General features: G+C 44.9%; 1 protein-coding gene across 7 annotated transcripts in view; it reads left to right on the top strand.

The window, feature by feature from the left end:
* Positions 1-775: 775 nt before the first annotated feature.
* The window catches only part of CLEC16A (C-type lectin domain containing 16A), a 57,827-nt gene continuing 37,860 nt past the window's right edge, over positions 776-20,742 (top strand). For 6 of the 7 annotated variants that reach the window (XR_006100486.1, XM_042437407.1, XM_042437408.1 and 3 more), the window contains exons 1-14: positions 776-996; positions 2,570-2,698; positions 3,700-3,833; positions 4,342-4,490; positions 4,924-5,029; positions 6,569-6,574; positions 6,906-7,029; positions 7,947-8,121; positions 8,985-9,038; positions 10,540-10,653; positions 13,075-13,285; positions 14,449-14,557; positions 16,354-16,454; positions 19,556-19,678. Coding sequence is in view for 6 of the 7 variants with exons in the window: in XM_042437407.1 (XP_042293341.1) it covers positions 914-996; positions 2,570-2,698; positions 3,700-3,833; positions 4,342-4,490; positions 4,924-5,029; positions 6,569-6,574; positions 6,906-7,029; positions 7,947-8,121; positions 8,985-9,038; positions 10,540-10,653; positions 13,075-13,285; positions 14,449-14,557; positions 16,354-16,454; positions 19,556-19,678 (1,618 nt within the window). In the remaining variant the exon portion in view is untranslated. The remainder of the gene's footprint in view (positions 997-2,569; positions 2,699-3,699; positions 3,834-4,341; positions 4,491-4,923; positions 5,030-6,568; positions 6,575-6,905; positions 7,030-7,946; positions 8,122-8,984; positions 9,039-10,539; positions 10,654-13,074; positions 13,286-14,448; positions 14,558-16,353; positions 16,455-19,555; positions 19,679-20,742) is intronic. The other variant, XM_042437406.1, reaches the window with a different exon arrangement.

Below are 20,742 nucleotides of genomic sequence, written 5' to 3'. Positions count from 1 at the left end.
ACTCTGATCGCCCTGGCTCCATGCTATGGAATTCTGGGAATTGTAGTTTTGTTGTGGCACCTCCCCCAGGGCTGTGAATGTCTCACAGAACTACAGATCCCAGGATTCCATAGCACTGAGCCAAGGGCAGTTAATGACAACCGATAATGAGCCTAATAATAATAATAATAATAATAATAATAATCTGGAGCATAATTTAGCATTTGATGGACAGATGGCAGCTTTTTAAAAAAATGAATTAATAATAATAATAATAATAATAATAATAATTGCATGGACATGGAATCAATAATAAAACGGCAGGGAATTGATAATACTGTTAATTAATTAATTATTAAATTATATATATATACATATACATATATATGAATATATATATATATATTATATGCAGTCTATTATTACTATTATGTATATTATATTATATATACATATCAGATGATAATAATTCATGATTGTTGTCATCTGCATTGCTATGGTTCAGCGTGCATCTCCGACGCATGCGCAGATACCTCCCCGCGCACGGCCCGCCCCCAGCCTCTGAGGCCCCGCCCACTCGCTCAGGTCACAAACGCCCCTCCGCCCTCCTTCGAGACGCTCCGCCCCTCCCTGCCTCCCTACTCTTCCGGGTTCCTCTCCCTCGCGAAGCACGCTGGGAGTCGTAGTCCGTGCGGTTCCTGTGGCTCAGCCATCTCTATCGGGAGAGCCTCTGTGTTTCCCGCCGTGCCCCGCGGCGACGCGTCGTGCGTCGTGGCGGCAGGCGCATGCGCAGTGTCTCCGTTTGGCCTGAGGGGGGAGAATGTCAGTGAGGCGTCGAGAATGGCGGCGGCTGCGAGCGAGAAGGAGGACGCAGCGGCAGCAGCGGCAGCGGGGTTTGTGAGTCCGTAGCCGGGGCAAGGCGGCCTGGCCAGGGATGTTCGGGCGCTCGCGGAGCTGGGGCGGCGGCGGAGGGCACGGCAAGGGCGCCAAGAACATCCACTCCCTCGAGCACCTCAAGTGAGTGACTGCAAGGGAGGGAGGGAGGGAGGGAGGGAGGCCCTCCTCGGGGCCCCAGGGCCACCAGCCCCTTCAGGGCTACCAGGCCCTCGACTAGGATCCCACCAGCCCCTTCGTTTACTACAAGCCCTTAGACACTACGAAGCCAAGCGCTGCAGTTCTCTTAGTTTACTACTATAGTCCTTATCCTACAAGGCCCTGTACTACGCCCCCCAAGTGCTAAGGCTCCCTTCGTGTACTACAAGTCCCCATGCTGCTGCTGCTCCTTTGCATGACTACAGATCCCTGTACTACACCCCACACCCCCCTCAGCACCTATGGGCTGTGCCCTGAAAAGAGGAGCTAGCAATAGTCCCGGCGCAGGACGGAAAAGGGAGCGGAAAGATCGGGGCCAGTGGCTCTAAGGAACTCCAGGATGGAGACTAAGGAGGAGGACTTCACTGTCTTTGAATGGATGCCTAATAAAAACAAGGGAAAACAAACACAAGGCAAGGCAAGGCAATACAAGCCCCCTGTGCTAGAGCTCCTTTGGCTTTGGGTGACTACCAGTCTCCATCCTACAACTCCCAGGGATGCCTTCTTTCCTTGGCGGTCAGTGGAGTATCCCTGGACATTGCAGGGCTAATGAGTTGGAGGCATGTAAAAGACGACCTGTGTCTCCATTCATCCCACAGGGTTCCCAGAGGCGCCTCCCAGGGCTCTTTGGGGCTGACTCTCCTGTTTCTCAGGTGCGCTTGCTCTGCCTGAGTCACTCAGCCTGTTTGCGTTGAGCTGTTTGTTGTTGTGCAGCTCCCAGTCATTTCTGACCCTTGGATGCACCTCTCCTGGCGTTTCCTTGGCATCCTCTGAGGCTGAGAGAGTGTGACTTGCCCAGGGTCACCCACCCAATGGGTTTCCATGGCTGAACTGAGATTCGAACCCTGGTCTCCAGAGTCGTAGTCCAGCGCTCAAACCACTGCACTGGCTCTTGACTGGTTTTGGTGCCTTAAAAAGCAGAGGGGCTTCACACAATTTCACAAAGGTCCCAAGCACACTGCAGAAATAATCCGGTTTGAGACCACTTTAACTGCCCTGGATCAGTGCTGTAGTTTATTGTGGCCCCAGAGCTCTCTCTGACAGAGGAGGCTCCATGTCTCACAGAGCTACGCTTCCCAGGACTCCTAGCCTTGATCCAGGGCAGTTAAAGCGGTCTCAAGCCGGACTATTTCTGCAGCGTGTTTTGGGCCGGAGTCAACAAATGAAGGAGCCTTCAGAGTTGCTTTCCTTTGCTGCTGCTGACTGACAAATAAAGTTTCATCATGGTTCCAAATATCCAAGCCTTCCTTGTCTATGTTTCTGGACTGTTTTAATTTGATGCCTGCTTTTTTGTTTTTTAAGGTAGGATTCTTTGTATTTGGGTTGTCCTTCACTGTTCTGATGGGGTTTTGGCTGCCTTTTGTGTTGTGAGCCCCCTTGGCCCCTGCGCCGGAGGAAAGGCCAGAAGGAAACAGACACCATAAAGATGGAGCAGTGGCCCAGTATTTTTGCTGTGAGTACTTCTGACTCCCTTTGCTTTCCTTTCCTCTCCTTCCAGGTATCTGTACCACGTTCTGACCAAAAATACCACTGTGACCGATCACAACCGCAACCTTTTGGTGGAGACCATCCGCTCTATCACCGAGATCCTCATTTGGGGAGACCAAAATGACAGCTCAGTGTTTGAGTAAGTTTGCCTTGAAGTGTTTGCTTTAAGTGGGAAACACTGTGAAAGCTCAATTGAATTTACATTCCTATATATACTTAAAAGATTGCTCCACTTGGCTTTGGTTTTTCTAAATGCGTCTAGGATCGCAAGCATAGTGCATTGGCTTAACCCAGGCGCATAGTACTGCCTGGTTCTGTGCATGTTTAGTTTAAGAAATCATGCTGTATAGACAAGGTCCCTCCCCAGTAAAAGCGGTTAGGGCTGCAAGTTCAAATCACCAAGGAAATCATCTGACTGAAATTGTGTTTAAATTGAGATAGATTTTGTAATCCATTACGGTGCTAAGTGGTTAATCACTGTAAAAAAAATCACATGGCGCTAAAGTCTTAAACTGCATCTGCACTGCAGAAATAATCTGGTTTGACGCCACTTTAACTGCTGTGCCATTCAGAGAATTGTAGTTTTGTGAGACGTTTGCCCTTCTCTGTCAGAGACTCTGGTGCCAGAACAAGCTACTATTCCCAGGATTCCATAGCACTGAGCCATGGCTGTTAAAGGGGCATCACATTGGATTGTTTTTGCTACGGAGATGGAGACCTAGCTGTCCATAGAATTAAAGCCATTGAAAACATTCATTTAAAAGCGCAAAAGAAACAGATACGCTAAACCTTATGAAACAACAGGTTTCCCCCAAACTTTGCTGGAATAGAGGCTAGATGTTTTCTAAATCAAGAGTGATGTGTTCAGTAAACTGAGGCCTGTTACAGACTGCCAGAATAAAGCTGCTTTGGAGGTATGCTGTTTAAATGATGCATGCATCCTAAGAATCCAGAAGCTGCACCAAAGTTGCACTCCAGTGCTTAGGAATGGAGTGTGGCTTTGGCGCGACCTCCAGACTCTTAGGACCCAGGCATCATTTAAATAGCATACCTCCAAAGAGACCCAAAACAGCTTTATTTTGGCAGTCTGTAACAGGCCTTTAGAAGCAAATAAGTGACAACCTTTCCTGCTAATTCCAGCTTTTTCTTGGAGAAGAACATGTTTGTCTACTTCTTGAACATCCTGCGACAGAAGTCTGGCCGCTACGTGTGCGTGCAGCTCCTCCAGACTTTGAACATCCTCTTCGAGAACATTAGTCATGAGACTTCTCTCTGTAAGTGTGCATGCGCCTTGTGTCGTCTTCCTCAAAACAGTGCCATGTGGCCGAGGTGCTAAATCCTTGTCCTGGAGACTGTGGTCCCAGGAAACACATCCAGTGGTCAGTTCAGTGATGACTCAGGGTCCTATTGAGTGAGATGAGGATAGTGTGTATTGGGTTCCTTGGGTTTGGGAGAAGCATGCAGGTGTAGAGCTGAGGCATGTTTTTCCAGTTTAAAGGGTGTGTGCCTATTGCCCAGCTAAGCCTTCTCTTATCTGAAGTTAAATAGAGCTAGAGGTTCAAATCTGCATAAATAAGGTGGCAGAGTAAAGCTGTGTGCAAACCTCTGTGGTTGAATATGGCTCTTTCTGTTAACCTTCTGTCTTCAATGGTTTGCTGCCTTGTTGAGCATTTTGAAGATACCAGAGTGGCTGCAGGACACTGCTTTGTCAAAACATCTTGATTCTGGGTGTTAAAGCATTGTCTCAGTTTGTAAATGTTGTGCGTGTTTTTCCCCTTTCAGACTACCTGCTTTCCAATAACTACGTAAATTCTATCATCGTGCACAAATTTGACTTCTCTGATGAAGAGATCATGGCATACTATATTTCGTTCTTGAAAACTCTTTCCCTGAAACTCAACAATCACACTGTGCATTTCTTTTACAATGAGGTCAGTAACAGCAACTGTGTCCAACATTCAGACTGCAATCTTTGTGTGAAAGGTGGAGGATTCTGAGTCCTCTCAGGCAAACTTCCCTTTTGGGACATAGGCCCCATACAGACTGCTGAAATAAAGCTGCTTCAGGCCACTTTGGAGGTATGCTTTTTAAATGTTGCATGCCTCCTAAGAGTCCGGAAGCTGCACTAAAGCTGCACTCCAGTCCTTAGGACTGGATCGTGGCTTCCAGACTTTTAGGATGCATGCATCATTTAAACAGTATACTTCCAAAGTGACCTGAAGCAGCTTTATTTTGGTCTGTCTGTATGAGGCCATAGTTTGTAATTTTCTGTTGTGTTTTGCTGAAACCGGGCAAAGAGAGTGCAATGCATTGAAGGATATGGTCTAAGACCATGAGCTAAATAATCCCCCTTTTCTCTTTCAGCACACGAATGACTTTGCCTTGTACACAGAGGCCATTAAATTCTTCAACCACCCAGAAAGCATGGTCAGGATTGCAGTGAGAACAATAACACTGAATGTCTACAAAGGTATGTTTTCTGAAATCTGCACACTTGGGTGAACCTTGAGTGTGAAATTGACACTGCAGCTGTTATGTTGAAGATGCTGATCAGGCCTTGGCCACTTTGGAAATGTTCAATACAGCAAAGCCTTGTTATATGAAGTCAATATCAGTGCTGTTGAAGCTTTGATCTGAGAGAATAGTTCTGGATCATTGACCTCCATCCAGTAGTGTATCTCTACCAAGTCTTCTTTAAGTATTCCCTTCTTTCTGAAGTCCTCCTCCAAAAAGACAAAACAAAACCGCACCTCTGGGCTACAAATTCCTCTGGAAGAGTATTTTGTCATCACAGAGATCTGGGAAGGGAGAGGAAACCAGTCCCAGAGATTGTGGCTTCTCTTTCTTTCCAATGACGAATAAGAAAGATTTCATAAACTGGAACTGAACTGGGAGACATGCATGAAAGAGGCGTATGTGGTAATCGCCACTAGAGGTCACGCTTGGCTAGACTCTAGATACATATCCACAGGCATAGAAATGCCTGTTGCCTTAAATGCTCCTTCCAAGAGAGGAGGCGTGTGAGTCTGTCGCAGCAAAAAGAACAAAGTCTTGTGATACCGTCAAGATTAACAAGTTTTATTTGGCGTGACCTTTCACAGACAGCAGCTTTCTTCATCAGATAACCATGAAACCATGAAGCCTAATGAAACTTGTTAAGCTTCGGGGTGCGACAAGTTTTTCTGTTCTTGGCTGCTCCATCTGTACCCCCCTCGCTGTGTCTCCATAACACACACGCCCATATATATAAAATCGACTTTGTTCATCAGTGAAGAAAATGTCAGTATGCAGTAGAATAAAAGTATATATATTTCCTGTCACAGGAAATATGGGCCATGCTTGTCTTTGCTTTTTAGTAGGGATGTTAGAGCAAGTGGGAGCTGAGAAATGGGAACTCCTTCTGAACTAGCTGTCTTGCCATTGAGTCCCTATGGCCAGGATCCAATGAACTGTACAACTTTGGGGGGAGTATTGGGCTTGGGTTTCTTAAAAACATGCCCTCAGCATCTCAGATTGTTATTCTGGGGCACCCGTGTTTCAGAGTTGCCTTTCAAAGAAGATGGATAACAGTCAGCAGCTAAGTTCCTTGAAAGACAACTTCCTTTGCTGCAGGGAAGCTCTGGACTGGTCACAAAGTGGGGGTTTAGCTTCTCAAGTTAATAGGGGGTCCTCCATCTGCCCCATGGAAACCATTTCTGGGGTTGGGGATTACCAGCCTCCCATAGAGTTTGGATGCTGCACATTCCTTCCCTCCAGTCCTGGGGGTAGATGTGGGGTGGCTTCCACTTTAGGGGGGAGGATAACTAGCATGCTGTTTTGGGGAGCATGGATGTTTCTGCTGCTGTTTCCTTCTAACCCTGTCTTTTCTAGTCTAGATGCTTCCTGCTTTAGCTACTGAACCCTTTGGAGAATGCCTTACCTTCCCGGTTCCTAACCCTGTCTAACTGTTGTCTGTTTTTGTCTCCTTCTGCCCTTTCTTCACTGATGATTGCTGTGTTCCCTATTGCAGTGTCATGTAAGTCCGCTAATCACTTCAGCTTTTTAGCCTGACGGCTTATATTTCTTGTATTGTTCTCCCTTTCCCAAGAAAACGAGAGGTTTTCTTAGCTGTGGTCAATGCCACCGGCTGTTTCAGCATATTAATAACAGCCTCGCTTTATCTCTTCTAGTGTATAATCTGACAAACTTTGCTAGATAATTAAACATGGAATAGAACAGATTGTTAGCCAGAGAAATGCAGCCCAAAGAAAGGAATTTATTGTTAATATGCTTGACGAAGTTGTTGTAGTTTTGTTTTTTATCCTCTTTTGGAAGAAATGGAGATTTAAAAACTGTTTTCTCTTCAGTGGATAACCAGCCTATGCTGCACTACATTCGGGATAAAACCGCCGTCCCTTACTTCTCCAACCTTGTCTGGTTTATTGGGAGCCATGTGATAGAACTGGATAACTGTGTGAAAACGGATGAAGAGTAAGCCCTTTCGATGTTTATTCCTGTTATGCCCCTCTTGCTAAGGCTTTCCCTGTTCTGACATCATCACAGAAAGAGATCTTTTGCTGTTGTTGTGTGCCTTCAAGTTGCTTCAACTTAGGGTGACTCTAAAACAACCCTCTCATGTGGTTTTCTGGGGCTGAGAGTGTGTGACTTGCCAAAGGTCACTTACTGGGCTTCCGTGGTTGAACAGGGATTTGAACCTTGGTCTCCAGAGTTTTAGTCTAATGTTCAAACCACTATTCCATGCTGGCTCTTGAAACCAATCTTAGTTAACTTTATACATGTTTTAATAGATTAAATCTGCCTAAAGCTTTAGTGAGGCATGCCCTAGTTCCCTGCAGACTGGACGCTGCTCCTGAGAGCTTTATGCAAGACGGGTCTCTGAAAATGACACAAAAACGTAGGTCTGTGCAGGAAGCAGCCACTGCTGCATTGACTTGTGACATTACGCATTTGTAACATAACAGCATTGTGAGCCACTTGTGGAAACTGCAGCTTTTGAAGGGCAGCTAGGAAAATGTTGAACTGTATGGGAAAATTCCATGTGAGCAAACCAAGATCCCTTTCTTTGAGGGGGAAGGGGTTTGGTTGGTGATAAACCTGCATTGTGCAACCAGCAACTTTTCAGAAAGAGGCATTTCCACCTTTTGTGAGAGATCAAGGCCAGGCCTCTTTGAAGACAACAAAAAGAGTTTAACTTTTTTGGTGTGTAAAGAATTTTTCCATAGTCCTCTATCACGGTCTGCATTATGTAACGGCATGTACTTAGCTCCACTCTTCTTGATGTATAAAGAATGCTAGGAATAAGAAGTTGCTTTGTACCATATTTTGCCATCTGTCCTGTTTGGTGGTTTGTTTGGCTTTTTAAAAAATAAAATGTCCTTCTTTTGCAGACACAGAAATAGGGGGAAGCTAAGTGACCTGGTAGCGGAGCACCTTGATCACCTTCATTACCTCAATGACATCCTTATCATTAACTGTGAATTCTTAAACGACGTATTGACCGACCACTTACTGAATAGCCTCTTCCTGCCGCTTTATGTCTACTCCTTAGTGAATCAAGATAAGGTAAGGAATGGCCATCTCTTCACACTAAGAACCTGACTCTACCTTGTACAGAGTAACTTTAGACAAAGTTATTGTACAGCTGCACCTTCTTGTAAACTGCAGTTCCTCACAAAGGTGCAGTTCTGTATGTGTCTATTCTTGTATGATTAATTGTTCTTGAGAAGTGAAACCTGCAGCTCATACCTGCTATCTCACGTCACCCTTTAGAAGAAATATATATCTGAAAGTGTTGTTATTGCAAGCCAAGATAAAAGAGGATGTGTGCACTGGAAATCTAGAGAGGAGAAGTTTCCCAGCTGCTTCATGTTAGGTTTCTTCAGTTTGGGAAAACTCTCTTGGGGTTTTCTTGGCAGGATTTATTGAGAGGAGGTTGACCATTACCTTCCTCTTAGGCTGGGAGAGGTCATCCTTTGGGTTTCCATGGCCAAGCAGGATTTCAAACCCTGGTCTCCCAAAGTCCTAGTGCAGCACACAAGCCACTACACCACTTTGGCTCTCTTTCCCAGGTGCCTACTACTATTCCCTTAATGTCTTTAGATCCGGACAGCTGCATCTCTCTCTGGATATTACTGGACTACACCATCCATCATCCTTTGCTATGCTGGCTAGGCCTACTGGGGCTTTAGGCCAGAAAGCCTCTGGAAGGTCATAGTTGTCCAGTCTGGTTTTAGGCAAAACTTGTCTCGGCGAGTCTTTTATGCTGCTGTCTTAGACCAATGGAAATACAGAAGAACCTTTTCCACCAGTTTTATCACTGCAGCTTGGGGCTACTTTTTAAGACTCCGGTGGAAAATTAAATTAGTTGGTAATTTAAAAAAACAACCACCTCACTTTCATCTTTTGTCTTGTTCTTTGCTCCTTAGGCTGAGGAACGTCCGAAAATAAGCTTCCAAGTTTCTCTGTATCTCTTGTCGCAAGTAAGTCTTAGAAATCTCTAGCCAGCCATTCATGTGTTTGAGAATTTTAATAATCTTTCTCGGGAATCAGTGGGTGAGATTGATTGTCAACGTTAATGTTTCTAGCATTTATATGGAACCAGTAAATTATACTGGTGCCAGATAAGTGTTAAAAATAGTAACAGCGAGGCATCAGCCTCAACAACTGATTCTCAGGAAAGATAACCAAGGTGCTTAATCAGTTTGTTTGATTGATATCTTGTGTTTCTCCCAGGAGGGAGCTCAAAGCAGCCGGTAATTAAATCATAAAATTAGCCCAGCTATAAACCACATCAAAGAAACGCGCCAGTAAACAAAAGCGCAGCAGCCATCTTGTACAAGTCACTTCTGCAAATGGGATCTAGTTGCCCATGGCTCACCTGGAGGACAAGGCCATTGCTTGCTGGTTGGCTCATCCTCTTTCAATGAGGAGCCCCAGAGGCTGGGAGAGGCACGGTATAGTTTTAGAACAAAGGGTTTGTGGAGGTGGTTTGGCCAGCGGCAAACGGAGAGAGAAGATTTGGGGAAAGGAAGGTGGTTTAGGAAGGCTTTTAAAAAGCCAGAAGAAATCTATGGTACAACTCAGAAAGAGAAAGCTGTGTTATTCTGTATTGGGGGGGGGGGGGGACAATTGGGGCTGAGAGGAAGAAAAGGTGAGGGAAGGGAGAAGGCTTCTGGCATTTTTAAAGGTTGTTGTAGTTGTGATGTGCCTTCAGGGCATCTCTGATTTATCGCAACCCTAAAGTCAACCTGTTGTAGATTGGCAAGATTTACTCCAAGGAGACTCACTATGGCCTTCCTCTAAGGTTCTTCCTAAGTTCACTGAATGGGTTTCCCTGGTGGAGCGAGGATTTGAACTTTGGGCTCAGAAACTCAAGCAGTGCACCAAGTAGATACACAAACCACCTAGACTTTTCTTTGTCTCTGAGGTTTTAAGGCAATACAGTAGAACCTTCTTATCTGCTGGGGTTTGGTTCCAGGATCCTCCGTGGATAACAAAATCCATGAACACTCAAGTCCCATTAAATATAATGGTAGAACAAAATGGTCTCCCTTTTATAAAATGGAAAATCAAGGTTTGCTATTTAGAATTTATACTTTTTGGAATATTTCCAAGCCGAGGATGCTTGAATCTGAGGATAAAAGAATCCGTGGATAAGAAGGGCCAATTGTATATTGTGCTCTCAGGAAAGTTAGTCATGCTCTCAGAGAAATCAGAGTCTTTCCTCAAGGAAGGCTTTGTGGGGTGGTTTATAACGGTTATATAAATAAGTGGGTTAATATATGGTGCAGCCCCATTGTTCCCCCTAAAAAACCTGCTCTTGATGTCTGAGGCTCTTTCTGGAACCAGCGAGGGATGCAGCAGGAAGGAGAGGGAAGTTAGGCTCCATCTCCACCAGCCTTGGATCCTCAAAGGACATGGCTGGCTTTGCAGGTTCCACTGTAACTCTCTTTCCTCTGCTTCGCTGCCCCTTCTTTGCAGGTGTTCCTAATTATCCATTACCAGCCTCTAGTGAATTCGTTGGCTGAAGTGATTCTGAACGGAGACCTGTCTGTCTTTTTTTCAAAAGCGGAGCAGGACATCCAGAAAAGCTCGGTAAGCCCAAGGAACGTTTGTGTGCCATTATGTCAACTCCTCACGTTTTGCAGGCCTTTGTTGAGGCAACCGTGCGAGTGTGTCTGCGTGTTCAGCAAGGATCGGGGCCTGTGATGGAGCCGCTTTGCCTTTAGCGCATGGTATCATTGTCAGGGCCTTTGTTATACTTCATCTTGATCTCTGTTCTCTCTCGACCTGATCTTGCATGCAAGCCAAGAGATAAAAAAGGCCTCTTACACACAAAAACGATCTTGTCTTCATTGTGCTCCGTCTCATGCCACGTCTCACCCATTTTTCTTTAAGTGGGTTTTGTTACTAGGAAAACTGTGGTCAGGAGTTTGCGGCCTTTTCTTTTTTTTCCTTTCTGGTGCAGCAGTTTTACTTCCACTGAAGCTGTTCTGCAGAATTTCTTGAGTGTGTGTGTGTGTGTGTGTACTGGGGAAAATGTTGTCATTTTAAATGGTTTTAACCTCTTTTTAAGTCTAGTGCTAGTTCTGAGCCTCCACTTCCTATTAGCAGAGATTTTTTTAAAAGATAACAGCTGGTCCACATCGCAGCCAGGAATGGCGATGAGTATGTGCCTTGAGCAGCATTTTCTAAGTAGGGCAGCGGTGAGAGTTTACAGCCTTTATGAAGTGAGAGAGAAAAGGCTTTGCGCAGCAGGACCACGAGTGGAAACCCTCTGGGTGAGAGAAAAGGCATAAAGTAGGACACTGAGTACAGCACAGTTCAGCAGCACTTAGCACTTTTTAGAAATGTTCGTGCTCACTTCACTTTATCAATTGATATTCATTTTTAATTAGTTTTATTCATTTCTATCTTGCTTTTTCCCAATAATGGGACTCAACATATTTTTTTAAAACAACAACAACAACAACATAGCATTGGACTAGGACTCCGGAGACCAGGGTTCAAATCCCTGCTTGGTCATGAGCACCCACTTGGGTAAACTTGAGCAAGTTGCACTCTTTCAGTGGCAAACCTCCACTGAACAAATCTTCCTAAGAAAACCATAGGATCTGGGTTGCATAAATCAGAGTCAGCTTGAAGGCACATGACCACAACAAAACCATTTCCAAGGGGCAATAGGTCATTGTTAGTGCAGGCTAGTAGTATTAGTCTGCAAAAAAGAATCCAGATTTCCAACCCACACCTCTTCTATTATAAGAAACAGTAGGCTATCAGGTGATGGGGGGGAACCAATCTGAATAGCAGTAGAGCACCGAAGAACACAATGAGTGGGCGCTTGAGGATTTTGAACTCTCACCAGAAGCAAAGATGACTAAAATGGGGCTGTTGCAGTTCGGATATATCATGAGACAATGTGACTCATTGAGGAAGACAATAATGCTCGACAAAGTGGAAGGAGGTAGGAAAAGAAGGGAGACCACATTGTTTGTTGATATATTCCATCAAGGAAGCCACAAGTGTTGTCTTGAGTTTGCAAGACCTGAGCAAGGCAGCGGATGACTGGGGCTCAAGAAGGTCTCTTATCCACAGGTCGTCATAAGTTGAAGTTGTCTTGATGGCAAAAGAAGAACCTGTGTCCCAGTATGTTCCAGTAAGATGAGGACTGGCTTTGGTGGTCTAGCCCCCATGGCATGTCCTTCTTTTTCTGAGCAGGGGAATGGGTCTCTGGTTTTGCTTGCAGCTCTTGAGCTGTCTGGAGGAGTGTGCCCTCCTCTTCCAATGAGACATTTCTAAAACCTTGAGAGGCGTGCTTCCTTTTCCAGAACAGGGAGGGAGGGGGAGAGAGAGAGGTAGCACAGTGAGGTGGTCTTGTTTTCTAACAGTTGCCTGGGGTCAGCGAGTCACCAGTCTTCACAGCACCCACCGCATGACATGAGCCAGAAGTCATATTCTTCACTTAGGTTGCTTCCTGTGAGAATGGTTTCCACTCTCTTCCTGCTCAAATCGGATGTGGTTCTGGCCCTGCAGCTTTTCTGCAAGGGCTTAGCCTACTTTCTCTCTCTTCAGAGGTGATAACTTGGCTCTGCTTGATTTTTCCAGCTGGATGTACCAATCCAAGTGTGTGTGTGTGTGTGTGTGTGTGTGTGTAGAAGGCATCATCCAAGTACAGGCATATGTCATTTAACAAAGCCTTTGACAAAGAAGCCTCTTTTTATACTTGTCTAGACCTTCCCTTTTTTCCTTGTCCTCTGTCTAGATGGAAGTTTTTTAAACAGTATTAGCATTGGGAGAATGGCAAAGGTGGGTTGGAGAAGCACAGAGATCTAATGCCAGGTTGCACAGCACATCTGTAATAAACAATGTAGTGATGCTTGACTTGGGAAGGAGTGGCATTCTACTCCAGCCAGTCCTCCTGTAGCCCTGTGACAAGGGACTTGTCCAAAATGCTGTGTTTTGAAACACCTGGAGCCATCATGCTTCTGCCCTAATGGAGTGTGCTTGATGTTTTAGGTCAAGACAGGCATCCGATGCTTCATCAAGCCTACAGAGACTTTGGAGAGGTCTCTGGAGATTAATAAGCACAAAGGGAAGAAGAGGCTGCAGAAGAGACCCAATTACAAAAATGTTGGAGAGGATGAGGAGGAAGAGAGGGGAGCGGAAGATGCTCCAGAGGGCGTTGACGGTCCTTCAAAAGGCATCAAGCCGAGCGGAGAGAGTGAAGGTAAGCTTTTGCCAATCCGTGGAGACCTGTAACAGTCTGGTCTAGTCCTGGCACTGCCGCTTCCTCTCATTCATTTGTGAACAGTTGCGTGTTTCTGGCTTATCTGAGTGAGGCAAGCCACGAGTTTTCAGTTCACGTGCAACAGTGAACAAACTACTGACAAAAGAGCCATGGTTTCTTTAACCCAGAGTCTCCTAAACAAGATGTTTGCAACTGCAGCTCTCCCAGTTCTTGACCAGAGGTGTTAGGCTGACTGGGTCCAATGGGAATCTCAGTCCAAAACATCTGGAGGGCGTCAGAGTGAGGAAAGCAGATTTAACCCAGCAAAAGTGATCAGTCACGCTGCAGAGGCATGCTGGCTTTCTCACAGTGTGCCAGACTTCTTGAGAATTCCTCTGTCATGTGGGCCAGTTTTAATCTTTCATGGCCTACTAACCTCCCACACCTCCTATTTTTACCAGAATCCATGTGCTCCATGAATGTGTGTTAAATATAAAACCCAAGATTCAATAGAGTTGCTTCAGTAGCCATGCTGGATGGGAGATCCTGCAGTCCTACCCCACAACCTTTTTTTTAAACAATCAGAATTTTACACAGAGTAAAAACACTTAAATTTCTCAGTTACATATTGCGATGCTCTAGCATCATAGCCAGAAGGAATAAGAAGATTTAAAAATAGAAAAATCATTATTGAAACAGATCTATAAAGCAGACCAAATATCTGAATATAAATCCATTTGTAGGGTGCATCAATATATCACTCTTTTGAATGTTGCAAGTGTTGTTAAGTCTTGCATCACAGATAGGGAAAAGATTATCATTCCTGTACTGGAATATCAGTCTTTTAAGAGTCACGAGGGCACAAGAGATCTCTTTCTGTGGACTATGTGTTAAGCTCCAAGACTTGAGTTTAAAAAACAAACCTCAATTCTTCCAAGATCCTGATAAACCTGTTTCAAGTGATGCCAAATGTACACTTTTGCTTGAGAACAAGCTGGGAGAGATTAAGGCCTTCCTAGCCACACAGTCTTGGCCAGAGTTCCAAAATAACAGCCCACAGCTGCTGGTGACCCCTCCATCTATAGCACCTGCCGACTTGTACTTTGTCTAGCAAATACATCTTTCTCTAAACATGTGCCTTGTCATTCTCCCTCCCTTCCCAGAAATTGAGATGGTGATCATGGAGCGATGCAAGTTGATTTCTGTAACAGAGCAAAACATAACGGATGAAGAAAAGAGCGCAGGTTCTACGGAAATGTCCAACTGGAACAGGTATGGGGACAGATTTGCCTGAACAAAGCTTCTCCTGTAATTTCTTTCATTCTTCCAATGCTTTCTCCCTCTGCTCTGTATACACTTGCAAACACTTGCTTCCATCTCAGTGGTTTTCTTTTCTCCAGGTAACTAAACAAAGGGCAGGACTGGATGTTTCTCTGCTCTCACAGAGCAAGTTGTGGGCTTTCTCAGCTTCCCAAATAGCAGCAGTTTCCCCCCTTTAACAGTCCAGAGCCATTTTCTTCCAAATCTTATGGATTCTTCTGCTTCCTTCAGTTGCTCTGCTGTTGTAATCATGATCTCTTTTAGGACATACTGTAACATAACAGTAGAACCTCTGTGTTTAAATTCAAGGACGTTAAAGGGATGTGTAGAAACTAGTCACCCTGCCTGTATTGGCTTGCCTTAGGCAAGGCTTCTTCTGCACATCCAAGGAGGCCCCCATTTGCTCCAACAGAATAGTGATAATTATAATGATATTGCTGTTTTGTTGAGTGTATTATTTCATTATTTACTCTATTAGTACCCCACCCTTCCTCATAGGGTTTCAGGGCTGCTCCATAAAAACCCACCATTAAATTGATAAATTACAAATACTTAAAATGTAAGCTTTCTAAAGTAACAAGTTAAAGATGCTTCATAAAATGCCATAAAAACAACACAATGATGCCTTGATGAATTCATTGTTGTTATGTGCCTTAAAGTCATTACTGACTTATGGCGAACCTATCATGGGTCTTCTTGAAATGATTTGTTCCTGGGAGATTTGTCATTGCCGCCTTCTGAGGCTGAGAGAGAATGACCTGACAGGGTTATCCAGCACATTTCCATGGCCAAGCAGGGATTCGGACCCTAGTCTCCCAGATTCCTAGTTCCGCGCTCAAACCACAACACCACACTGGCCCTGTTTGTAGTGGCAGCAAACAGAGCGGCTTGTAATCTGTAGCCTCAATTGCACTGTGGCCACATCTGTATGTCACAGATAAGCCAAGATCATTTTGAATTCTGGTTTACCGTGAATGACATACAGGCAAGAACTGAAAACCAAGCCATGAGCAAGCTCTGTCTTGTTAGGAGTGGAGCAAGCCAGAGTTCCTAGCTCAGATTCCATGTGAAGCACATTACAAATAGAAAGTCCTTGTTTTGCTCAGCTGCTCGCGCTGGTGAGAGGAGCCAAGTGGAAAAAGCATAGCGGTCAGCACCAGCATGGTTCCTTGTTCTCAGCAAGCTGGAATTTAAAACAGTATAACACTCTCCTGTTACAAAATGCACACTGGGCCAATGCCTGGCACGCATTCCAGTCCGAAGTGTGCTGCCTTTTGAATTTAAGCCATCAAGTGTTTCTCAGCAAGGCCTCCTCAAAGGGGTAATCTTAGTGACAGACCTCTTTTCAGCTTCCTTTTTAGTGAAGGTTTGGCCCCTTGGAGAAGGTCTCTTCCTTACATTGCAAAAGGGGCCTGTCCTGTTGTAAACCACTTTGCACGGCGGAGGCTGTGTATTAATCATGGGTAATCATTAATGGTACGATGTGAGAGCCAGCGTAGTTGTTTCAGCATTGGACTATGCCTCTGGAGGCCACAGTTCAATTCCCAGCTCAGCCATGCAAACTCACAAAGTGATCTTGGGCAAGTCACACTGTCTCAGCCTCGGGAAGGCAGTGCAAACTTCCTCTGAACAAATCTGGCCAAGAAAACCCCAAGATAGGGTCACCATAAGTCGAAAACTACTTGAAGGTGCACAAGAAATGGTAAGATAATGATGAATGAATTTACTACAACTTCTATTTCTTCCAGGCCTTTTCTTGATATGGTCTATCACGCCCTGGAGTGTGCAGAGTTCGACTACTACGCACTGTTTGTGTTGTGCCTCCTGTATGCCATGTCCCACAATAAAGGTAAGGCTCAGCCCTTTGGAAGGCATCGCCAAGGTCCTGGCTTTTGTGAGTTGGCTTCTCTCCTGAATGGAAAAACTTTATGGCCTTGAACACAACGCTGTATAAATCCATCTTATATAAACAGTTAGCAAGCTGCAAATTGGTTACTTTTGGTTGAGCGGCCTGCTGTGGTTCCAGCTCCAGGTTACACACAGGATTTCCTTTGATTCAAAAGGAGTCTGGGCTGCTGTGGGAAACTTGGACCTGGGCCTGTGGGGAGGTGTGAGAGAACGATCAAAAGGTGGTCCTCATATGTGTGCATGAGTGAATAAGAGAGAGGAGTGAAGAGAGGATTGATGGAGTGCGTCTGTGTGTGTGCACCTTCAAACTGCCTATGGGTTTATGATGACCCTGCAAATTCCATAGGGTTTTCTTAGGCAAGGAATCCTCTTCAAAGGCGATTTTGCCAGTTCCTTCTTTTGAAATAGAACCTCCAGCACCTGGGATTTGTTGGTACTGTAGTCTCCCATCCAAGTACGAACCAGGGCTGACTCGGCTTCCAGCATCAGATAAGCTGTAGTGCCTTTAGGGTATTTTATAAAGGGACAGGGATCAAACATATAAACATATTGTGAAGTACAGCTCTTACTGTCCTATTTCAGCTTCTTTGCTGGCAGAACCAGTAAAAACCCCAAGAGGACCTGCTGAGACCCACGGAGGCCGTCCTCTCCGGATGTCGGGCAGAGATGTCTCAGGCCCATCTCCCCTCCCTGACCAGGACCCCTGAATTTTAGTTGCCATTTCCTGCCATCCATTGTTTTGATCGCTTTGTGAATGAAGGTTTTTTGAATGACGTGGGTTTCTCCTTGCAGAGGGCACCCAGCGTGTGATATAAGCCCGGCCGTTTGTTAATGGATGGTTTCCAGGAAATCAGAGCAGATGTGACTCCTCTGCAATAATTCTAGTTGGTGGCAAAATGGACCCGCTGAAAGATATGAGTGGGGGGACTAAGCAGTGGCAGAAGACAATTCATTTTGTCATTCTGATGAATCCTGCTCCAGGCTCTCGAGGGCAAAATTCTGCTAAAACAACTACTCAGGGTGTCACTTGAAATAATGGCAAATAAAACGTGGGTTTAAAAAGAAATGGACAGAGCTTTTTTTGCAAATGCTTCCATGTGAGTGTCAGCTTTCAAATGAGAACCAATGTGGCTGGATAATAAAATAATCTACCTTTTGTGGAGCTGCTGCTTCGCCATAAAATCCTTGATCTATTGACCTGCCTCTCTCCTGTCAGTTCCTGAAATTAATGCTCTCCCGATCCTCTTCCTCTGGCTCGCTTGTTTGCACAAGGATGGCAGCTTTGACGGTTGAAATGGTGACAGGGAAAATAAGCAGACAAAAGGAATAATGTTTCAGAAGAAGAAAGAAGGCTGGTGGTTAAGCTCTTCCATCATTTTGTGCTGCTAAAACACTGCCAGTCCTAAGACAGATGTTTAAGTGGTTAAAATCAGCCGACTGGCCATTGCTTCCCACAGAACCACATGCGAATGAAAGGTTTGCTCTTTCCCTCCCAGAAGAATCCAAAGGACTACAGAGGCCCAACCATGTTCTAGCAGAGGGAATTCCTCTGGAGCATAACAACTAAACTCAAGGGTTGAAGCTGCTTTGACCATCACCCTCTGGGTATAATAGATGCTCTGTTTTGAAAGCACATCTTCATTTTTCCTTTGACCTCTGGTCCTTTGGAAAACTTGCCTGTGCGAAGCTTCAGAGTCTGGAAAGACATACATAGCTTTATCTCACCTGTCTTCAGCTGCACAATTGCTAAACTTTGAGCTTTGGGATGAGTGGCAGGTGGCCTTGGAGCCCAACCTCTGAATGGGATTGAAAGTTCCTAGGAACCTATGGCATAATCTGTTGTTGCTTTTCCTTTGTACATTATTTGCAAAATCCCACAGCCATTTGGCTATAGGCAAAACATAGAATATTTTACAAATATAATGAGGGGTGTGATCCTATCCCATAAACCATGTATCCACCATCGATGTTGCATCATGGCTGTGACTAGCTTGTTTTGCTCAGGACAGACTGTGCTCCAAGCAATTTTCAAAAGCATTCTTAAGCCTGGAACAAGCAGCCCTAATTTGTGAAGCAGAGACCAGAAATGGTTTTCCTGGAATTGCTTTCACCACCGGAGTTCATGTTTGGTATGAGATGACACTCGAGCAGGCTGTCTTACTTCCATTATAGAAAGGTTTCTTTGGCTGGACAGAATTAGGGCAATGCACTTTCGCGCACAGTCCTTAAATATTACAAAAGGCCCCTAGTAGGGTATGCATTGTTGAATGAAGATGGTATTTGGAACAAGTGGCTTCTGAGAAATTGCCTCACTGTGTTACAGGAATATGGCTTTAAATTACTCGTATGATCAAACAAGCCAGTAATTCCACTTATCTTCTTTCTTACACAAGATACATAGGTGCATGTAGTGTTACTGCACTGGTCTTCAACCTTCTCGAATCTTGGAATTTGCTTTCTAACCGCAATCCTTTTACATAGAAGCTTCTAACTGTGCTATATATTTCTGCTCCTCCTTCCCCATCTCTTCTGCCTGCATTGTCAGATGTTGTCCCTTTTCTCTTTAACAAAATGTGTAAAAGAAAATTAGTGGCCTAAATACCCTAAAGTCCCAGATCCCATCAGACCTTTGGAAGCTAAGCAGGATCAGCCCTGGTTAGTAAGTAGATGGGAGACTGCCAGTGGCTAACAGAAGCTGTCAGCTATATTTCAGAGGAAGGAACTGGCAAAGAGCACTCAGAGTATTCTTTGCCAAAGTAAACCCTATGAAATTAATGGGGTCTCCCTAAGTCAGCAGGCGACATGAAGGCACATGCAGAAGCTTCCATGTCTCCAGACATCTGGCAGAGGTAGAGAAGGATGCATGGCACTGGTGTCTTTGTAAGAAGCAAAGCTGGGTGGGCAATTGTGGAACAAAGCATGTACTTTCTCAAATGAGGCTACCTCCCACCCAACCCTTGTTTTTTTAATTCAAGATTCCTCAGAACCATAGCCTGCCAAGCCAGCATGAAGTTTCAGTAAAGGCTTCTCCTTTCTTCGCAGGAATCGAGCCAGTCACACTGGAAAGGATCCAGCTCTCAGCCCAGGGAGCAGAAGAGAAGAACTCTTACAATCACGTCCTTACGGAGAGGCTCATCCGGATCATGAACTATGCTGCCCAGCCAGGTAGGAAGTGACAGTTGTCTAGGAAGGACTGAAATGGATGCACTGGATAAAATGAAGGTGTAAGTGGGGGAGAAGGCTGGAACTGAAACAGACGATCGTTTCAGTACTCATAACACTTCCTTCATTGCTGAACATGGACAGAAATTACTAGTATAACATAAGCTTTATTTCTGGTAAATGGTGGGGCAGGTGGTCTGCAGCAGAGAAGCCTTCCAGCCCTTTCGCTAATGGGGCCCAACATTCAACCAGTGGGAGAACTGGGCCCCTAACAACTAATTCCTCCCAGTCTATCCCTGACTGACAATTCAATTCCCCAAATCTAGCTAAATAAAAGTGTGACCCATCTCCCCCTACCCACCCAATAGCTATAAGAACCATGCAAACAGGTTAGTAAAAAGAAAATTCACTTCCCCTGTCCATTGCCATTTCTTTCATATAAAGAAAATCATATGGGGAAAAACAACAACAAATAACAATTGGATTTGCATTAAACCACCACCATCCTGCCCCAAAATGCTGTCAAAGCTACAAGGGCACACCTAAAAATTGGTTCCAGTTGTGATGCCCAGTGATTCTTGGCTAAAAATCATGTAGGATGGCCTGCCATGTGGGCCAGACTCAGCCCACTTTCTGGTTGAAAGAGATGCCTTTTATGAGCTGAAAGGAGCTTCACTCTTAAGAGCTTGTTTTTATTTGAGGGCAGAATACTGTAGCTTTTCTTAGGAGGCATGACCTCAAAGCAGTTGATGGCAATAAAAGCATAAAGAGGAAAGCCAAAGGCTGATGCTGTAATAAACCAATAATCGTAAAACGTATGGGCAAAAGCAGAGAACCAAGGCACTGCTGGCAATTGCTTGAGACAAAAAAACAACAACATGATATTTTGGAGAAAGAAACGAGGTCTGGTATTTCATGGCAAATGCTAAGAAAGGGCCTGTACAGACAGGCCAAAAGAAAGCTGTTTTGGGTCACTTTGGAGGTATGCTGTTTAAATGATGCATGTGTCCTAAGAGGCCAGGGGCCATACCAAAGCCATGCTCCAGTCCTAACGAGGAGCACTGCTT

Source organism: Sceloporus undulatus, chromosome 8 (assembly GCF_019175285.1).
Source record: "Sceloporus undulatus isolate JIND9_A2432 ecotype Alabama chromosome 8, SceUnd_v1.1, whole genome shotgun sequence".
Lineage (NCBI taxonomy): Eukaryota > Metazoa > Chordata > Lepidosauria > Squamata > Phrynosomatidae > Sceloporus > Sceloporus undulatus.
The sequence above is the reverse complement of the archived record's forward strand: the minus strand, read 5'-3'. Positions and strand labels throughout refer to the sequence as shown.